The following is a 17058-nucleotide window of genomic DNA, read 5'->3' as shown; positions in this document are numbered from 1 at the left end:
CCCTATCGCCCTTTTTATATACCTAGTTCAGCTCTCAAGTCGGCATTTGAGGTGCTCGTGAAACTTCCATTGCTGCGACCTGAAGCCACTAAAATTTAGCGCATCTCAGCACTGAATTACTGACCCCGCGATGCTTGAATGCCCTTCATGGATTGTCATTGATCATCATCTCAACAATGACATCCTCTTCTTCAGAATTACCCGCTTGGTACTATCGCGCTTCTGCGGCAGTGAAAAAGAAAAATGGTGTTATACTTTGGGATTTTGATGAAGATATCTCCGACCTCGATGAAACCAACCCAGACGAAACCGCGGCGTACAACGGACCTGACGGTGCAGATTACCATCGCTTGAGAGAGAAACGGGATGAACGCAAAAGAGAGCTTTTCCAGCGAAAAGAAATTATCCGAAAGCGCGCAGAAGAGGCAAGACAGGGGGAGAAAAATAAGGTTGAAGAAGTGCGGGCAGCATATCAAGCCTTCGAAATTTCCATGTCCAGAGGCGAAACATCTTAACTAAGTCCCATCGACAGCCAGTTCGATCTTTACTGTATGGACTACCTTGACTGTTTTTATGATTGCAGCCCGCCTGGTTACCAGAGTAGATACATCAAGTTTGAATATGAGGATGGATGCGAGACGCAAAGCAATGATCTCAGCGGGCGCATCTGGCTCAATCCGAAGGTCGACTTCGACTTGTTCCATTCAAAGCCCCGGAAGGTTCAAGCCTTGAACATCATGGTATCTACGCCCCCGATGGCAGGTTCTCTATAATTCTGCAGTTAATCGAAAAAACATCACTCGATCCTCAGAGCAAGCCGAGAGCTTGTCTTCTGGGGCGATCCGCAGGATGCACGAGGCCCAGAAACATTCATATTCATGGGTATTTGCAATGATTGGGGAAAGCAACTTCAGGCACTTGGAAAAATGTTTGCACCCATGAGAGAAGCTATCATGGGTCAGCCAGTATGATACGGTTCCGGGGGTTAAGGCGCGTTGCGAGGCAGGCCGGCTAAAAGTTGCCGTGCTTCGCCTCACTCGTCCTTGCAACTCTGAGCATCTAGCAACTCGCCAAGTCTGCAATCTCTTTTCACATTTCATTGCCAAATATGCCAACTCCAAGCTCTTCATACAACAGTCCCGAGTCGCCCATGAGATTTCTCTCGGTGCAAGACGGGACTCTCTGTGAGTTTTGTCGCGATGATGAGCTCATCCAGCCAATCCAAGCTCGAGCTCTCTCAAGTCTCATCTAATCCTCGCGTTGGTGCGAACTTTGTGCAATGTGGCTTAGGGGTTTGCAGCATTCTCGTCAAAACTTGAAAGTTCGAGGCCAAGTTGCTGTACTGAGGCAGCATCCATTAGAGCAAGACGTTGATGATGTGAAGCTTGTGTTTCTGAGTTCTTCAAAGCGACCACAAATTGTATGGCCGCATATCAGACATGTGTGGGCTTCTCTTGATATGATCCATATTGATGGTAAGTTTGGGATCGGATGGTCGATTTGAGAGACACCAGAGCTGACTGGGGAGTATAGATGCGAAGGACATCAACATGAAGCCGTTGCCTAGATCTGACCAGGACGAGGCTACTTGGAAATCTGTCAGGGAATGGCTTGACCGATGCGACAAACATCATAAAGGCTGTAAAAACATGAAGACATCCGCCTGGAAGCCAACCCGACTGCTGCATATCCATCATACACACGGTACACTTCTAGTCCGCCTAGTCGAGGGTCAGGATATTCCTGATGGTGCTGAATACCTTACTCTGAGCCATTTCCGGGATGCAGGAAACCCTCTCCAGCTGACTCGCAGCAGTATCGAAGCCTTCAAATCTTCGGTCCCTACTGACGCACTCTCCCGCATCTTCATCGACGCATGTGATACTGTCAAAAGACTGAACCACGAATACCTCTGGATTGACTCACTCTGCATCATCCAAGACGACCCTGCAGGTTGGGAACATGAAGTCGGACGGCTGGCTTCTGTCTATGGGAACTCATGGCTCAACCTCTTAGCTGACGGGGACGGTGAGCCTGGCCACGGGCTCTTCTGTCCTCCTGAGAAACGCGCCAGCCGCCCATGGTACCCAGTATACATACACCGTGAATGGGGCGAAGGGTTCCCTAGTAAGTGTTGCATATCAGAGTATCACAACTGGTGGGAATGCATCTCAGACTCAGAGTTGAATCAAGGAGCGTGGGCTCTCCAGGGACGTGTTTTAGCACCAAGGGTACTACATCTAGGACTTGAACAAGTTGCTCTCGAGTGTTGCTCGAACGCAGTGTGCGAGCGACTGCCATATGGTCATCCGGCAAGAAGACATGACACTGCCGTAATGACTACACTGAAAAAGTTTGTTCTCGACGCGCGAAATGGAAACTTGGATAATCTAACGCTTGAGAATGTTTTTCGGAACTGGAATCAAGTAGTTCAAGCTTACGCCCAGGGACAGCTCACGGTTGCGACTGACAAGCTTGTTACACTATCAGGCCTTGTTGATGCGCTCTACCCTGTCTTTCAGCATATGATGGAGTCGGAAGATCAAGTTGAAGATGACCAGACGCGACATGGTACACAAACTCAGCTGGATGAACCCTGCCATAGATCGTCAGAACTTTTCCTCGCTGGATTATGGCGGCCATATATAGAGATGCAGTTGGTATGGCGAGCAATGTCAAGCAAATATTCATTTGAATATGATGGCAACTTACCTTCGACACCTGGCAAGAGATACGACGAGTACATCGCTCCAACGTGGTCTTGGTGTTCTGTCAAGGATGCTGTCATCGAACCGCAGGAAGTGAGATCGGTGGATATTTACTTCGCCAAACTCATCGATGCAAGTATCATCCCCCATCAAAAACTCAATCCCACAATACCTTCGAGTGGTTTGAAGTACTGCTCCGCCCCCGGTTCGTTTCTCTGTCTGCGGTGCTCTTACCTACCCATTGCCGAATTGGGGCCGGTCAGCGGCGTGAGGCTTGTGAACGTTGGAGCCACGACTCGTGAGAGAGGCCGTGGTGATGAAGCAATCGACGTTCAAAGTAAGAACTACTGGGATGTGGAGTTCAACCTAGAGGCCATAAACTGCAAGTCGCCCATTGCGGTTCCTGTCTTTGCAAACATGGCGTACTTCACCAACCCCGTACATTGCCTCGTCTTGGATGAGCGACAAGATGAGAATGGGAATCGATGTTACGTTCGAGTTGGAGCTTTTGTGGTTACCCAGCCTGAAAATGTTCAGAGGTTTTGGAAGGGAGTTCAGGATTTTGATAGACTTGTGCCGGAGCAATGTGAGAGGTTTGATGGGCTGTATAGGTTCAAGGAACTGCAGCGGAACAAGTCTAAGTATGTGAGGATGGATGGAGTTTTGCAGCGGGTTATTGAGATCAGGTAGCAGAAAACACGGCCTCTGCTCATCTCATGAGTCTAAAGCGAACGCCAAGAGGCTCTGAACGTTCATTACAAGGACGAACACGTCCAGAAGGCAACAGAAAAACAAGTCATTCACTTCATGGGGAGAATCCTCAGCGATGTATTCAACGGGGTCAAAAGATTTCAAGAGTAAGAATGAATAGTAGTAAACAAGGTTCGTGGGTCTCCCCGTCTTTACTCGTCCTTGTAAGGATCAAAGCCCTGAACACCATCACCAGCAGCCGCCTTAAGCGAATCTCCAAACTCGTCGTCCAACTTAGGTCCAACACCCCCACTCCAGTTCTGTAGCATCTTGTCTCGCAGACCAACATCAGGCCAGTTGTCCCAACCAACAAGAGGAGCCTTGAAGAAAGAACCAGTAGGGTTCTCAGGGTTGGCCTGGTCATCATCGTTGGCGAAACGGTAGCAGTGGGTTCCGGCGCCGTCCTTGTGATAAACAAGAAGAGGCGTGCTTCCGTCGCTGGGGAACTCGTTGCTTGCACCGTCGTATTTGCCGTGGCAGGAGGGAGCTACGCGGACGACATTGTCACCCTGGGCGAAAACGACGATGTTCTCCCAGTCGTGGCGGTGACCACCGAGAAAGCTGCCACCAACAGCTTGATCCTTCTCAAAGTAGGTCTCATACCTTGGAGGACCAATATTAGCATGTATACTCGTCTCAAACGAAGAAGTCCTCGTATTCGAGGCCTGAGAGGAAACACTTACATGATGGCACAGAAGCCATTGTTGCAGCGCTTGCGAGAATAGGTGTTGCTATTGTCAAGCTGGGGAGGATCACGGCAGTCTCCCTGAGGAGTACCAGTTGCACCGTGACCAGGGTTCAAGTTGCCATCAGGATCAATGGCAGCGGTCTGGTAGCAGCCATCGCCGTCAAAGTCAAGAGCAGGCTGGAACTTGTTCTCAATGTCAGAAGCGCCCCCAGGAAGAGCTGTAAGAACATCTCGCTTGGAGACAGAAACGGGAGATGCCTGGACTGATGCCATGGCACTCAGAAGGGCAGCGGCGGTGATGAACTTGTTCTGCATGATTGCTGTTGAGTTGATGTTGTGATGGGAGGTGAGGATGGTGATGAGATGGAGTTAACTGAGGGTTGATGATAGTATATTTATACTTGTTTGAAGCTCTCGGCAATAGGTTCCTGTCTTGAACAGATCAATATCTTACACCTCAACACCTTGATCGCGGCTCGTCCGCGTTGCATCCATGTTGATCATAATCTTGTCAGCAACAAGGTCGCAAGAAACTTATGCACTTTTTCGGGCATGTTACTCCAGATCACCTGCCGGCAAGGCTAGCGGATACGACTTGTGTGATTGATAGGCCCATCAAAGTGCATCCTTCAAGTCTATTCACGGTACTTTTTCTGGAAGGATTGTTTCAGCACTGCCTGCTTGAAACAGATCAGAGAGTCAATTACATCATGGCTTTCCCTTTACTGCAGAGTCGGGTTTTCTATGTTGAGGCGGGTTAAAGCCAAGACTGATCGACAGGCACGTGGGTCGATGGGACGTTTGTGAGGCTGCGTTGGATTGGGGGCAGTTTTGCTGTTGCACTGTTCATCGCAGGAGCTATTATTGACATTAAGATTAGATAGGAAGTCTTGAGAACACAAAAACAATGCGGATTCCATACCTTTCGATAAAATTTACCTCAATGGCAACGTTGCCTTCGACTCGCTGTTGTTAAGGCTGGCGTATCTTCCTTACCGAATATAGTGTTAGTGGTCAACTGTACGAGCAGTTCTGCCTTACAAACTGGTCTGACGTCAGAAGTGAGCTATAAAGTCAAAATAGGCAAGTCGTGTTCTGTTTCAGCTCCACTCTCGCTGATCAGAGGCATTGAATGTCACTCTGCAAGGGACCTTTCAATCCTGTTCCGATTTGGACTAAACACGAAGGATGCTGACATTCATGCATAAACCTAGACCGACGGTAAACAGCTTTATTGTCCGACGTCACAAGCAATGCCACTGTCATCGGAGGATTATTTTTTAGTAGCAGGCAGAAGTAAGCATCCCCTGATTGATCGGCATCAGCTGCACAGCCTTGTGAGGGATCGGCAGATATGGATGGATTCGCGGGTCCGAGGGCTGTGCCGCCCTGTATCACGATGTAACCCATGGCGATCGATCACTAAGCTTAAGGCTTGAGAATAATAACATGCTAGCTTGTTCTGGTAATTCAGGTACTATTCCATGTGTATGCAGTTCTTTTGACACGCAGAAACTTGTTTATTTTGCGCCATGAAGGATTATGTCTCGAAACCTCGTAACAGGGCGGAGCATCAGTGGTAGGTCTGGAATTGACGCTTTATTCTAAAAGTCAACTCCTCGTACCGAGGCATCGGATTATGTCAACGGCTCAACTCAATGGTGCTCCAGAAGCAGCAAGAGTAGCATAGAACAGTTTCGTCCTCCCCATGATAACCATGCGTCCCTTACCAGCGAATTGAAAGTTGGCTGCATTGATTCCTGTGTATATCTTACCGATGAGCTTTCCGGAACGATTCCAGACATGCACGCCATCACCACAGCCCGCGTATACGTTGCCTTTGGAATCGCAATGAATCCCTAGAGTCAAAAGCAATTAGCATACTTTTAGCCTTCTGTAACAGGATCTGGTGGCAGTAAGAAATAGTTAATCAAGCTTACCATCTGGTAGACGAGCTGCTGTAAAAGCAAATGTCTTGCGATTTTCCCATGTACCATCTTTTTGTACATCAAACCGGTAGCTATTATCACTATTAGAGGTCTGGCCGTTACTGCTAATCCCAAGACTTACATGGAGGCGGGACGAGTATAGTTATGTCCGAATAGTGCGTTGCTTATGCCAGTGTCTGTAACGTAGGCGTGCAGTCCATCTGGTGAGAAGGTGAGGCCTGTCATTCACTAATCGTCAGCAATCAATCACATTAATATAATAGGAATTTTCTTTGCCTCACCATTTGGAGCGACGAAGCCATCTGCAACAACGGTTAACGCTCCAGTATCTGGGTCAAAACGATAGACTTGGTTTTGCAGCCCAGGCACGGGGCGAAAATACTGCCAGTAGCCGTACATGGTATCTGTGAAGTAGATATCGCCGTTGCGTGGATTGACGGAGACATCATTGAGCGAGTTGAATTGCCTGCCAAAAAAGTTGTTCACAAGTGCTACAATGACACAGTCAGCAGTTTTCAGAGCGCAGAAACCCAGGGGAATCCTTACTTGTTGTGTTATATGGTGCTTCGGGGTTCATCAGATACAAGGCGGAAGGTATGTTCTCTCCTTGACCTTCGCCTGCAAAGATGATTTGGCCCTTATAGTTCGTTCCGCCTATAAACTATGAGCATATGGTGACTCTACAACATCTAGGAAGTATATGTACCATTGGGGTTGATGACTTGCGGATTAGAGTCTACGATAGTGATCTTGACTTGACTCTCCGCATGCGATCCATTCTTCAGAGCTTCAGCTTCAGCCAAAGAAATCTTTTGAATGACAGATGACTTTGCAAGTCCTGTCCCAGCATCCGGATCGCCTGCGTTCTGCACAAAGAAAACTTCCTCAGTCGGAGGGTTCCTAGGTAGTTGGGTGTTAGTGATTGAAGAGAAATGCTAGGCCGTTAAGTTCACGAACCATACGACAGCTTCATGAAATATGGGGTCTTTATCTGACGTAGCGAGCAGAGTCAGGGTTGGATCGCTTCCAATTATATCGAGAAATTCTGCATCGTAAACATGAAATGGTCGTTCGGTGAGGGATTCATAGGTAACTCCCGGCCATAGGAACCTCTATCGCTATGTCAGCACAGGCCACAGACGTGTTTATGCTCACTCACTGTTGTAGCATTAGCTTCTTTCGGGGGAGGGACATGCTCCAGAACATTGAAGCTCCTTTGGTCGATTATCTGGGCCGTGGCTGGTAGCTTGACAGGGTCGATGACAGTGGGCTTTGCCTGAGCCTCACCGAAGAAGCCAAGGCTATAGGGAACCAAGACACCAATAGCAAGTACTCCTATGGCCATAGTGGTAGTAGTCAGGAACGAGCTTTGTGGTGTTCTGCTAGTTCCTTGAAGTCCAGAGTCATCTCGACTCTTTATTGTCGGTGTACCCCGCTTTGCCGACATTTCTGTATCCTTGTCCTGACTCTTCGATGGTTGTATTCGGGATCGCGCCAATTGATCGACATAAAAGAGTGACCCAGATGATGCAGAACTGTTAGGCTTTTCCGTGACTGCAGCAGATGTCGGTCCAGGTAGTCTCCCAGTCGCGTGGCGGAGAAGTGAAGCTGACGCGGATGCCACGATACTGCGGGGAAGACTGATGGGGATCACGAAAAATTGCGAACTCAAGAATCCTTCCCAAATGATTATCAACTACTGTACTTTCATAGATATCAGTATGAGAGTGCGAGGCAATGCCATGAATATTAAATATAGGTTCAAGGTTCGTTCGGTCCATGCGGAAAAGCCCGCATCCCGACTGCCGAACCGAACCAGCGGAAAAAGCAATACTGGTGCATTTCCGACTAAGATGGGCCATACATAGAGAAGCTAGCGATACTTCAATATATCTAACATCGCATATAACATTGCTGTTCTACTACATCGTCCGGGAATATTGTTTACTTGGCAATTGCCGGCTGTTATGTTCATACTTGATGCTCAGTGATATCCTCTGATCTCAGCATGTATCCAGAACGATCACCCACTAAAACAAGCTGACTATGTACACAAAGAAAAATATGACAAACCGGGTCAAGTCTCGTGATTCAAGAATGGGAATCATGTGCAACGAAGTGTAAGACTTCCACGCTGTTACGGAACAGCAAATGGCACGATACTCTACAGCGGGGTACTAAGGCACGTCGTGAGAATTTAGTCTCCTCTTGACACTGATTCGGCCACGAGAACGACGATCATAGCGCAGTGAAAAGAACAGCATGGGCAGGGTTGATAATATTTGCTCCAACACCACATTGATCATTTCTACTCTCTTAAAGAATACAGCATAATGCCCAAGGTCTCTCAATGGAAGCAACGAAGCGACGGCCTCTGGAGCCGGCCGCTCATCGGACCTGAGCGCATGTTCGACCAGTGGCTCGAGATCGATGGTTGGACCGAATGGATGGGCGCTGTCATCTTCACAATTGCTCCGTCTTACGCGTCCCAGCTCAACAACAAAGCCCATGTTGAAACTTGGTTCAGCAAAGCGGTATCGCGTGTTTGCCTTGAGAAGCCTTCCCTCCTGGCAGTCATTGAGCGTGGCCAAGAAGAGTCGGCGGTCGCCAAGTCTAGAAGCTTCGTCTACCGTCCTCTCACATCAAACAGTGACTTCTCCGAGAGGATTAAGCAGAGGACTACCGTTCTGCATACCGACAAGTCAGCTCAAGAGGGCTTGAAGTTACTCACGGACAACTTCTACTCGACCCCAGAGAAGCGCATCAGCCTTGAGCTGGGGGACCATCTAATCCACGTATCACTCGTTGTTTCGTCCGCTGAAGCAGGGACTTTTGCCCTTACAATGCGCTGCAATCATGCATTGAACGACTTTTGGAGTGGTGCGGCGATTCTTAACAATCTTCTAAGCAAGCTTGCAGACGGCATTAGCACCAAGGTGCTATCGCTTTCATTCAAAGATGCATCTCACTCTTCTCTACACCCTTGTTATCTTGACTTTCTCCGTGTTCCTATTGGAGACACTCCGTTGAATGCTGAATCTCAAGAGAAGGCAGCTCAGCTTCTTGGTGCCAACCTCGGCAACATCACTCTGTGCCCTATCTCGCAGGAACCAGCAAAAGACCGACCTGACACCGATTATTCCGTGAGAAGGCAGGTTTTGTCACAAGAGACGACGCAAAAGATCTTCAAGATCTGTAAGGCGCATGAGGTTACTGTGACGGCACTGCTCACGGCTTTGCAAGCTCTTGCACTCCTCAAAACCTTTCCGCCAGAAGATATGTCACGAACCACGGCGGCACCTATTTGTGTGAGCAATAGGCTGCGGCAGACATCGCTCGGTGGCAATCATGATCATTCAACTTCTTCCAAGACAGCATTGAGCGAGATATGTACAGAAACAGCTTACATTGGGCCCGTCATGGCGACTACTTTCCTTGTGTCGCCCTTTGACGTCAGTGCGTATCTGAAGAACCAGGATGTTGCTTTAGGGAGTGAAAACTGGCGCAAGATCGTTTGGGAAATTGCCGAGAATGTCGGTCGGGCGACGAATGAGGCGGTCAAGAGCAATATGAGTGAACATGTGGATTGGACTCAAGGCCCAGCTGCCTTTGGTGGTGTTGCGCATGCAATGGAAGCGATGAAAGCTGGTCTATTGCCTTCGTAAGTATCTTCAAATCTTCCCTATCGTGTAATGGGTGGCTGATAGTTGCCGACGCAACAATATTGATAGACCGCCTGGTATGTTTACTCCTCTATCCTCAGCAGGTCTTTTGGACGGACTTCATCTCCCGGGGTCATACGGATCTCTAGATCCAAGTGATAGGCCTGCCCTGAAGACTGACGACTTTTCGTTCTATTCACGAGTTAGCAACTTGTTTGGACGTAAGTGCAATGTTCCCGCTTCCCCCCACGAAGTTCTTGTTTTGCAACTAAGCTAACTGATTCAACCTCAGCTCAAACATGGGCTTGGACATTTTCAGGGAAACTAAACTTAATTCTGGTGATGCCTGATCCGCGAGTGCGTTCAGTTCCGAATATTGAGTGGTGGAATCTGTTTAATGAGATGGTTATCAAAATAGCGACCGAGAGGTCGTCTGACGTTAGTGCTGAGTAGATACAGCTTACAATACAAACCGCCTCGGCTATAGTGATTCCATCATGTAGGGCGCACTTTTAAAGCCCGATCGCTATCCGGTGATAGTGAGATATTTATCGTGTAATGGCGTAGCATTGGCGCAATTCGGTATGTATGATTGGCTCACCTCCAGCATAAAGGTCTGACAATCTGACTCAAGGCAACACTTGACAGTCAAGAATACAAGGTGGCTATTTTGATATTGCTACTCATCACCGTATCCGAAGCTCAGGCTGTAATAGCACCGGGGCGTCTTCGGAGATAAAGCACGCTTTATGTCTGAGGACTTGGTAATCGACGCTTCGCCGTGGCGTTAATGACACAAAAAGCGGGGAAGCCATCTTTGACTCAGTCAGATTTCGCGCCCTTCAATTGTCGCTCTCGTAATACACGCCGGGCCGCTCTAAGCCGCAGTCAGCCCATAAGAGCGCGGTTCCCTAAACTCGAACTACACGTTACGATACTCGCAGCAAATTACTATGAACTCTTCCTATCTCCCAAACCAAGGTGCAGAGTTAGACTCCCTAAGCTCTTCCTTCCAAGCCGCCTTCGATCGGGTCTTTCAGACCACCCAGAAGGTTAGCGAGGACCCTCTCTTGCGAGTAGCCCAAGGAACCGAGGTTTCTCAACTCAAAGACATCAGCACTCCTGGTGATGCTCATCCCATTCAAGAGGCCATTGAAGATGCATTCACCATCTCTGACTATCGAATGCGAACGAACCATCCCAAATGTTTCAGCTTTGTTCCATCACCTGTCTCGCCACTTTCTTGGATAGGTGATTGTCTGTCGAGCGCTTTCAATTCCTTTGCTGGATCGAAACTGCAAGGTTCTGGTGTGGCTATTGTTGAGCAGACGCTGCTGCAGTGGCTGTCGGCTAAAGTTGGACTTCCAGATACGTCTGGAGGTATCTTTGTCTCAGGGGGTTCTATGGCAAACATGAGCGGCATGGTACTTGCAAGAGAATGTATATTGGAGCCCGATACTGAACATCTGGGCGTCGCGTATCTCTCTGATCAGACACACCATTCTGTCAAGAAAGCCCTTCGCATCATTGGTATCAAGAGAGTTCAAATACGAGCTGTTCCGACAGACGCGTCTTTTCAGATGGATGTGACCGCCTTGAGAGATGCGATCAAAGTGGACCGTGAAGCAGGACTGAAGCCTTTTGTCATTATCGCTACATGCGGGACAACAAACACTGGAAGCATCGATCCATTGGCAGCGCTCGCCCAGATACGCAATGAGGAGAAGCTCTGGCTTCATATTGATGGTGCATACGGCGCGTCCGCTTCCCTCGCTGCAACTCGAAGCTCTGTCGCCAACGGTCTTGGATTAGCAGATAGCATCTCTTGGGATGCACACAAATGGCTGTTCCAGACATACAGCTGTAGCCTCATCCTAGTAAGAAACAAGATCAACTTGGCCAAAGTTTTCAACAACGACGGCGACTATCTTCGCGATGCTCTTGAGGACGAGGAGATACCCAACTTTTGGAACCTTGGTATGGAACTAACGCGTCCCTCACGAGCGCTGAAACTCTGGTTCACACTACGAGTTCTCGGCGTGGAAAGATTTGGGAAAATGATCGACCACGGGTTTCATCTCGCAGAAATTGCTGAAGCTGAGATTTTACAGTTGTCGGACTGGGAAATTACAAGTCGAGCAAGTATGGCAATCGTGACCTTTAGGTATGCACCGGCTGGAAAGACTGAGGAGGAGTTGGATGAATTGAATGCTGCAATCTCAAAGCATTTGGTGGAAAACAATATTGCATTGATTTTGACTACAAAGCTACGAGGGAGAGTCGTTCTGAGGATCTGCTCTATCAGCCCAGTGCTAGGCGCGGGCGAAATGGTGGAGGTTATTCAGCAGAGTAACAAGGTTGCACTGCTCATTTCTAAACTGCGCAGTGAATAAGCACATTCAACATGACATTTCTAGATACCTCAGCAATTGACCTGATGGCAGCGTGAGATTGATCGATGATTCAAGCTGACTGATGATTATCTATGGGAATAACAGCGAAGACGTCAGCTTACAAATGTCCAATGTTACACCAGGCCCGCATTCGGAAGTTCCGGACACCGTAAATGTTCCGAACTGCAGATTCCGTCTTGTTGAGGCCTTCAACCTTATCTTGGGTCTCAGGATTGCACCATAGCGCGCGGTAGACTCCACGATATAAAATGGTAGGTTTGTCAGCCTAAGATGTGCCACAAACGCCAATTGAGGAGGCTGGCGTTTGAGCGGGTATTTATCTAGACTTCGCATTCCATCGTAGCCCAACCCTCCGTGGACCTCAATTCATCAACAGCAGAACCATGTCAGTCACGAAGCCCATCCTCATTTCAGGCTCCGGTCTTGCTTCTTTGCTACTGGCTCAATCTCTCAAGCAGTCCAAGATCCCTTTCAAGATTTTTGAGCGCGATGAATCTTTCATCTTTCGCGCCCAAGGGTACAGGCTCCGTCTTTCAGCGGAGGGCCTTGATGCTATTGAGTCTGTTCTCGATAAGAAGACATGGCAGCATTTCTGGGATGCCTGCGGTAAGACGGGCGGTGGTGGATACCGGGCATTCGATGCAGTCACTGGAGAACAGACTGAGCATGTCGTTGGAGAGAATCTCTTGTCGCGAGATGGAAAGATTGTTGGAATTGCGAGAGGAGATATGCGAAGGATCTTTGCAGAGGGTTGCGAAGACTATGTTGAATGGTCCAAGAATGTCACAGGCTACGAATTAACCGACGATGGTGTTCGCGCCATCTTCTCCGACGGAACAAAGTCCATCGAAGGATCCTTACTCGTCGGAGGTGAAGGAATCTACTCCAAGGTTGCGAGACAAGTCTCGGGCGGAAAACTAAAGGTCTACGACACTGGCGCCAGAGGTATTCACGGCCAAGCTCCGACAACAGCATTCAAGCAGCTCGGCGAGGGAGTCTTCCGACTACGCGACGATACACGGCCCGACGGCCACGCCTTTCTCATGACAAACGTTCGCTCTGGAGATATGGATAACCCAGATGTGAGTTTTGGCTGGACCATGGGCGGAGCACCAGGTGTTATCCGCGCGCCGAATGATAACTACGCGATTGTCGGAAAGGTCGCTGCCGATATCGCAAAGTCAATTGCTCAAGACTGGCACCCAAAGTTCAAGCCTTTGTTCGACAACATGGATGAGGGCGAAGCTGCGTTCTGGAAAATTACCTGCTCAACGCCATCGGGTGTACCAGAATGGAAGAATGAGCCGCGTGTGACGGCCATTGGCGATGCAGCTCACTCAATGACGCCTGCTGGCGGACTTGGCGCTAATACAGCTGTTCGAGATTCAGCGCTGCTTGGAAGATTGCTGCGTGAAGCTGGCGGGTACAGTCCTGGTGTCACCGCTGCTTATGAGAAAGAGATGAGGGTCTATGCTAGTGAAGCGGTTCATCAGAGTTATTCCATGGCTGCCGGAGGTTTTGGGATCAATATCGATGAGGAGAGGACCCCAATTGTCTGAAACGTTAATTGAGTGCGGGGTTTTATGTTTACGAGCGGTTACGTCATGACGTCAGATGAGATTCCCCTCGCTTCAAGAGCGAGAGAACAATTAATACATCTTTAAAAGAACAAGAAATACAGATAATATGCATATAAATAGAATGTGACACTAAAAGTTAAGCAAGCGATTGTTGCGGGACGTCGGATTGTGGCACGGTATCGGGAAACGCGGCATTGCGTAATGCTCTGTGTACGAATCACGTGAGAGCTGATGATTTCTGGCATCTAACAGCTCCTTTCATTTTATTTTGATCTGACTGTCAGCATCGTTTCACGTCTCTCATCTGCCTTCTTCATTGTTCGAATTTCTTGTTTGTTTTGATACAAAAACCATGATTCAAATCACATGATTCTTCTGAGCTGTTGCTCTGTGACTGGTTGACCTCCTACAAAGTTTGCGACAAAACCCTGAAAAGGCGTCACGAAACATTACGACTGCTCCAGATTTATTCCCAAACAACTACTTACGCAAGAAGGGGGTTTTTGACACGGGGGTTTTTGACACGAATTGACCATGCGCAACGACAATTATTCCTCGCTACCAGAAAACTCGACAAGCTCCAATTTTGACGATACTCGTTAATTGACAGCAGATAACGACGATATCACTCTGGCCTCGGGCCTCTATTCACTCGCTTTCTTCTTCTGATATCAGCCAGACGTTCTTTGTCATCCCAACAATCAGTTCCTCTATCAAAGTCAATTCCTCAACCATCGCGATGCTCTGGTCTTGGCGCGATGACGCCTCCAAAAGCGGGAAATGGGTCAGCGTCGTAACAGCGCGCCATCGTCTCGTCAAAATCCTTGGCGTTTTCATCTGTTTCATCTGCGCCCTCACGCTTTGGGAATTCTGGGCAGATCTCTCTGTCGCATACAAAAGAGTCTCCTCATCAAGCCTCACGCAAACTAACGAAACCCAATCCGACTCTTCAGCCACGTTGAAGACCCCGCTCAATCCAAACCCCATCTCTACGAGCAGGCCTCAATTTACTGGACCAACTGAGCAGACAACAAAATTCTGGGAGAACCTTGTTGAGGAACTTTATGCGGCGGAACCTCATGGTGATGAGATTAAACCGCCTAATTCTCTATCACGGGACAAATTCGATCCTCATGGCTCTAAGGCGCAGATCCACACGGACTGGTTGGAAGTGTCCGACGAGGAAGTCGAGTCACTGAAGGAAAATCATGCAAAGTTTGTTCAAAGTCTTCGACATTTGGCTCCAAAAGTACCGTTCAAACGCAACACCAAGGGCGTTGTCATCACTGCCAAAGGATCGGCAGTTGGTGTAGCAGCCACGGCCGTACGGATGCTACGACATGTTGGATCACGTTTACCAGTTCAACTATTCCTTGACTCGGCAAGCGAAGCGGAGCATGAACAGTGCAACGAGACACTATCCGGTCTGCAGGTGCAATGCTTGAATATGGACGATTTCTTGAAGTTGCCTGATACGGCATCTATTCAGCAACCAAAGATTGAAAAGTACCAGTACAAACCTTTGTCGATTATCTTCTCCAGCTTTCAAGACATCTTATTCCTTGACTCTGATGCCTTTCCTATTCGAAACCCGGATCACCTCCTCACCGTGGAACCGTATAAGAGTCGTGGACTTGTGACCTGGCCCGACTTTTGGCTGCCAACTATATCGCCTCTCTTCTACAAGATTGCCGATGCCAAGATGCCCAATGTCACCATCGACTCCAGAAGTTCAGAGTCAGGAGTTATGCTGTACAACAAAGCGAAGCATGCAGACAGTCTCTTGCTCGCGGCATACTACAACTTTTACGGGCCACGATTTTACTATCAACTTCATTCGCAGGGTGCTTGGGGATCAGGTGACAAGGAGACTTTCATGCAGAGCGCATTGGTCCTGGGCAACCCCTATTGGCAGGTCACCAAGCCAGCCAAGCTCATTACCGATGAAAAAATCAACTGGGGGAGCGGCATCTGGCAGGCTGATCCTGAACAAGACTGGAAGCTGCAAACACAAAAAGGACGAAACCAAACAATCGTGTCTACAAGGAAGCAGAAACTAAGGATAACCGAGGACGAAGTAAACATTACAAGTACAATGTTTGCCCATCTCAACAGAGTCAAGTTTGATACAAGGCACCCAAGTCAGGTACTGGAAGACCTGGTACCTGAGCGTCCTGACGGAACTCTCTCACGGCTTTGGGGAGACGACGTCGACAAGATCACTGATGTTGCTGGATACGATCTTGAAAAGGCCATCTGGGAGGAGGCCATCAAGGCTAATTGTGACCGAGAATTAATGGAGGAATGTGACAAGATACGAAAGTATTACGAGGCAACGTTTTAGATGGGATGAGTGAACGCTCACACGGCCGTAATAATAATGTAGATATATTTTTATTGTCATCATAGCCTATTCAGAATACATGTTTATTCTCATTTGATATGTCCCTCAGATGTGCTTGCTGCTTACTTCTTAGGGGCGTACTTGATACCGCTGTCCGGGCAAGAACTCTTGCTTCCATCAGGCTCACTGGCCACAAACTGGCCATCCTGAAGCGAACCCTGAACATTGAAATGATACCAAACCTCACTCAATGAGCCATTGGAGCATCCGATGGTCACACGAGCACCATGGTGTTCAGCCAAAGCATCCACAATCTCATCAGCAGTGTAAGTCTTTGTCTTGGAAGGCTTGATACCAGCCTCAGCGAGCCACTTGTACGTAGGAAGAGTCTTGAACAAGGAGATAGTCTTCTTGACGTAATCAGCAGCTTCGGCGCCGGTCTCGTAGTTGGTGTAGCAGCTTGGCTCGAGGGTGCTGATACATGTGCCGTGCTTGTTGAACTCGTGCTCCCAGAGGGATTCGTCATTGCCGTCTTGGCTGACCCAGTACTTGTCCATGTAAGACACGGTCTTTTTGCCGAGGAACTTTGTTACAAGGTCCTTGATGTTGGTGTACTCCCGGGACTTGTCGCAGAACTGGGGATATGTGCCGTCGCAGTAATCAGGCCAGAGACCGTGAATGGTCCATGAGTCTGGAATCTGTTAGTTTGAGAGACTGGGATTGGTGGCGGTTGGATGTACCATGAGGTCCAGCTACAGGGTCACTGTCCCAGAATTGAGTCTGAAGAAGCTGGCCAGCGGGAATAAAGCAGCAAGTGTCTTCAACAGCAGTGGTGTTGTGACATGACAGAGGAAGATCCTTTGAGCAAAACTCAGCAGTGGGTTTACCACCAGCAGAGCAAGACTTAGCCTGCGCTCCAGCAAGGTAAAGCGCAAGAGGGATGAGAGCCTTGATGAACGTCAT

General features: G+C 48.6%; 8 protein-coding genes across 8 annotated transcripts; 5 read left to right on the top strand and 3 right to left on the bottom strand.

Annotated features, from left to right (window-relative positions):
* Nucleotides 1-176: 176 nt before the first annotated feature.
* On the top strand, nt 177-3398 carry BKA55DRAFT_597907 (uncharacterized protein; the record flags this gene model as incomplete). Its single annotated transcript, XM_046196140.1, has 7 exons — nt 177-458; nt 537-740; nt 1064-1241; nt 1323-1475; nt 1534-2090; nt 2148-2533; nt 2606-3398. 7 exons carry the CDS (start codon nt 177-179, stop codon nt 3396-3398), a joined length of 2553 nt encoding a protein of 850 aa, XP_046044709.1.
* Nucleotides 3399-3610: 212 nt separating this feature from the next.
* BKA55DRAFT_695122 (necrosis inducing protein-domain-containing protein) lies at nt 3611-4461 on the bottom strand (the record flags this gene model as incomplete). Its single annotated transcript, XM_046200122.1, has 2 exons — nt 3611-4061; nt 4142-4461. 2 exons carry the CDS (start codon nt 4459-4461, stop codon nt 3611-3613), a joined length of 771 nt encoding a protein of 256 aa, XP_046044708.1.
* Nucleotides 4462-5796: 1335 nt separating this feature from the next.
* On the bottom strand, nt 5797-7440 carry BKA55DRAFT_522484 (uncharacterized protein; the record flags this gene model as incomplete). Its single annotated transcript, XM_046188586.1, has 8 exons — nt 5797-6005; nt 6087-6166; nt 6217-6313; nt 6377-6586; nt 6642-6749; nt 6802-6995; nt 7053-7207; nt 7255-7440. 8 exons carry the CDS (start codon nt 7438-7440, stop codon nt 5797-5799), a joined length of 1239 nt encoding a protein of 412 aa, XP_046044707.1.
* Nucleotides 7441-8252: 812 nt separating this feature from the next.
* Nucleotides 8253-10415, top strand: BKA55DRAFT_742412 (uncharacterized protein). The gene is made up of 3 exons (XM_046201504.1): nt 8253-9756; nt 9827-9978; nt 10050-10415. Exons 1-3 carry the CDS (start codon nt 8429-8431, stop codon nt 10208-10210), a joined length of 1641 nt encoding a protein of 546 aa, XP_046044706.1. The 5' UTR covers nt 8253-8428; the 3' UTR covers nt 10211-10415.
* A 1-nt stretch (nt 10416) lies between these two features.
* BKA55DRAFT_652624 (pyridoxal phosphate-dependent transferase) lies at nt 10417-12235 on the top strand. The gene has a single exon (XM_046197354.1). It carries the CDS (start codon nt 10711-10713, stop codon nt 12148-12150), a length of 1440 nt encoding a protein of 479 aa, XP_046044705.1. The 5' UTR covers nt 10417-10710; the 3' UTR covers nt 12151-12235.
* A 109-nt stretch (nt 12236-12344) lies between these two features.
* BKA55DRAFT_579692 (uncharacterized protein) lies at nt 12345-13850 on the top strand. Its single transcript, XM_046193895.1, has one exon. It carries the CDS (start codon nt 12555-12557, stop codon nt 13728-13730), a length of 1176 nt encoding a protein of 391 aa, XP_046044704.1. The 5' UTR covers nt 12345-12554; the 3' UTR covers nt 13731-13850.
* A 185-nt stretch (nt 13851-14035) lies between these two features.
* On the top strand, nt 14036-16180 carry BKA55DRAFT_579691 (mannosyltransferase putative-domain-containing protein). Its single transcript, XM_046193894.1, has one exon. It carries the CDS (start codon nt 14491-14493, stop codon nt 16093-16095), a length of 1605 nt encoding a protein of 534 aa, XP_046044703.1. The 5' UTR covers nt 14036-14490; the 3' UTR covers nt 16096-16180.
* Nucleotides 16181-16217: 37 nt separating this feature from the next.
* Nucleotides 16218-17058, bottom strand: BKA55DRAFT_695117 (ribonuclease T2-like protein; the record flags this gene model as incomplete). The annotated part of the gene is made up of 2 exons (XM_046200121.1): nt 16218-16786; nt 16836-17058. The coding sequence occupies 2 exons, from the start codon at nt 17056-17058 to the stop codon at nt 16218-16220; spliced, it is 792 nt and encodes a 263-aa protein (XP_046044702.1).

Source organism: Fusarium redolens (assembly GCF_020744475.1).
Source record: "Fusarium redolens strain MPI-CAGE-AT-0023 chromosome Unknown BKA55scaffold_17, whole genome shotgun sequence".
In the NCBI taxonomy this organism is placed as follows: domain Eukaryota; kingdom Fungi; phylum Ascomycota; class Sordariomycetes; order Hypocreales; family Nectriaceae; genus Fusarium; species Fusarium redolens.
This window is presented reverse-complemented; position numbering and strand designations above follow the sequence as displayed.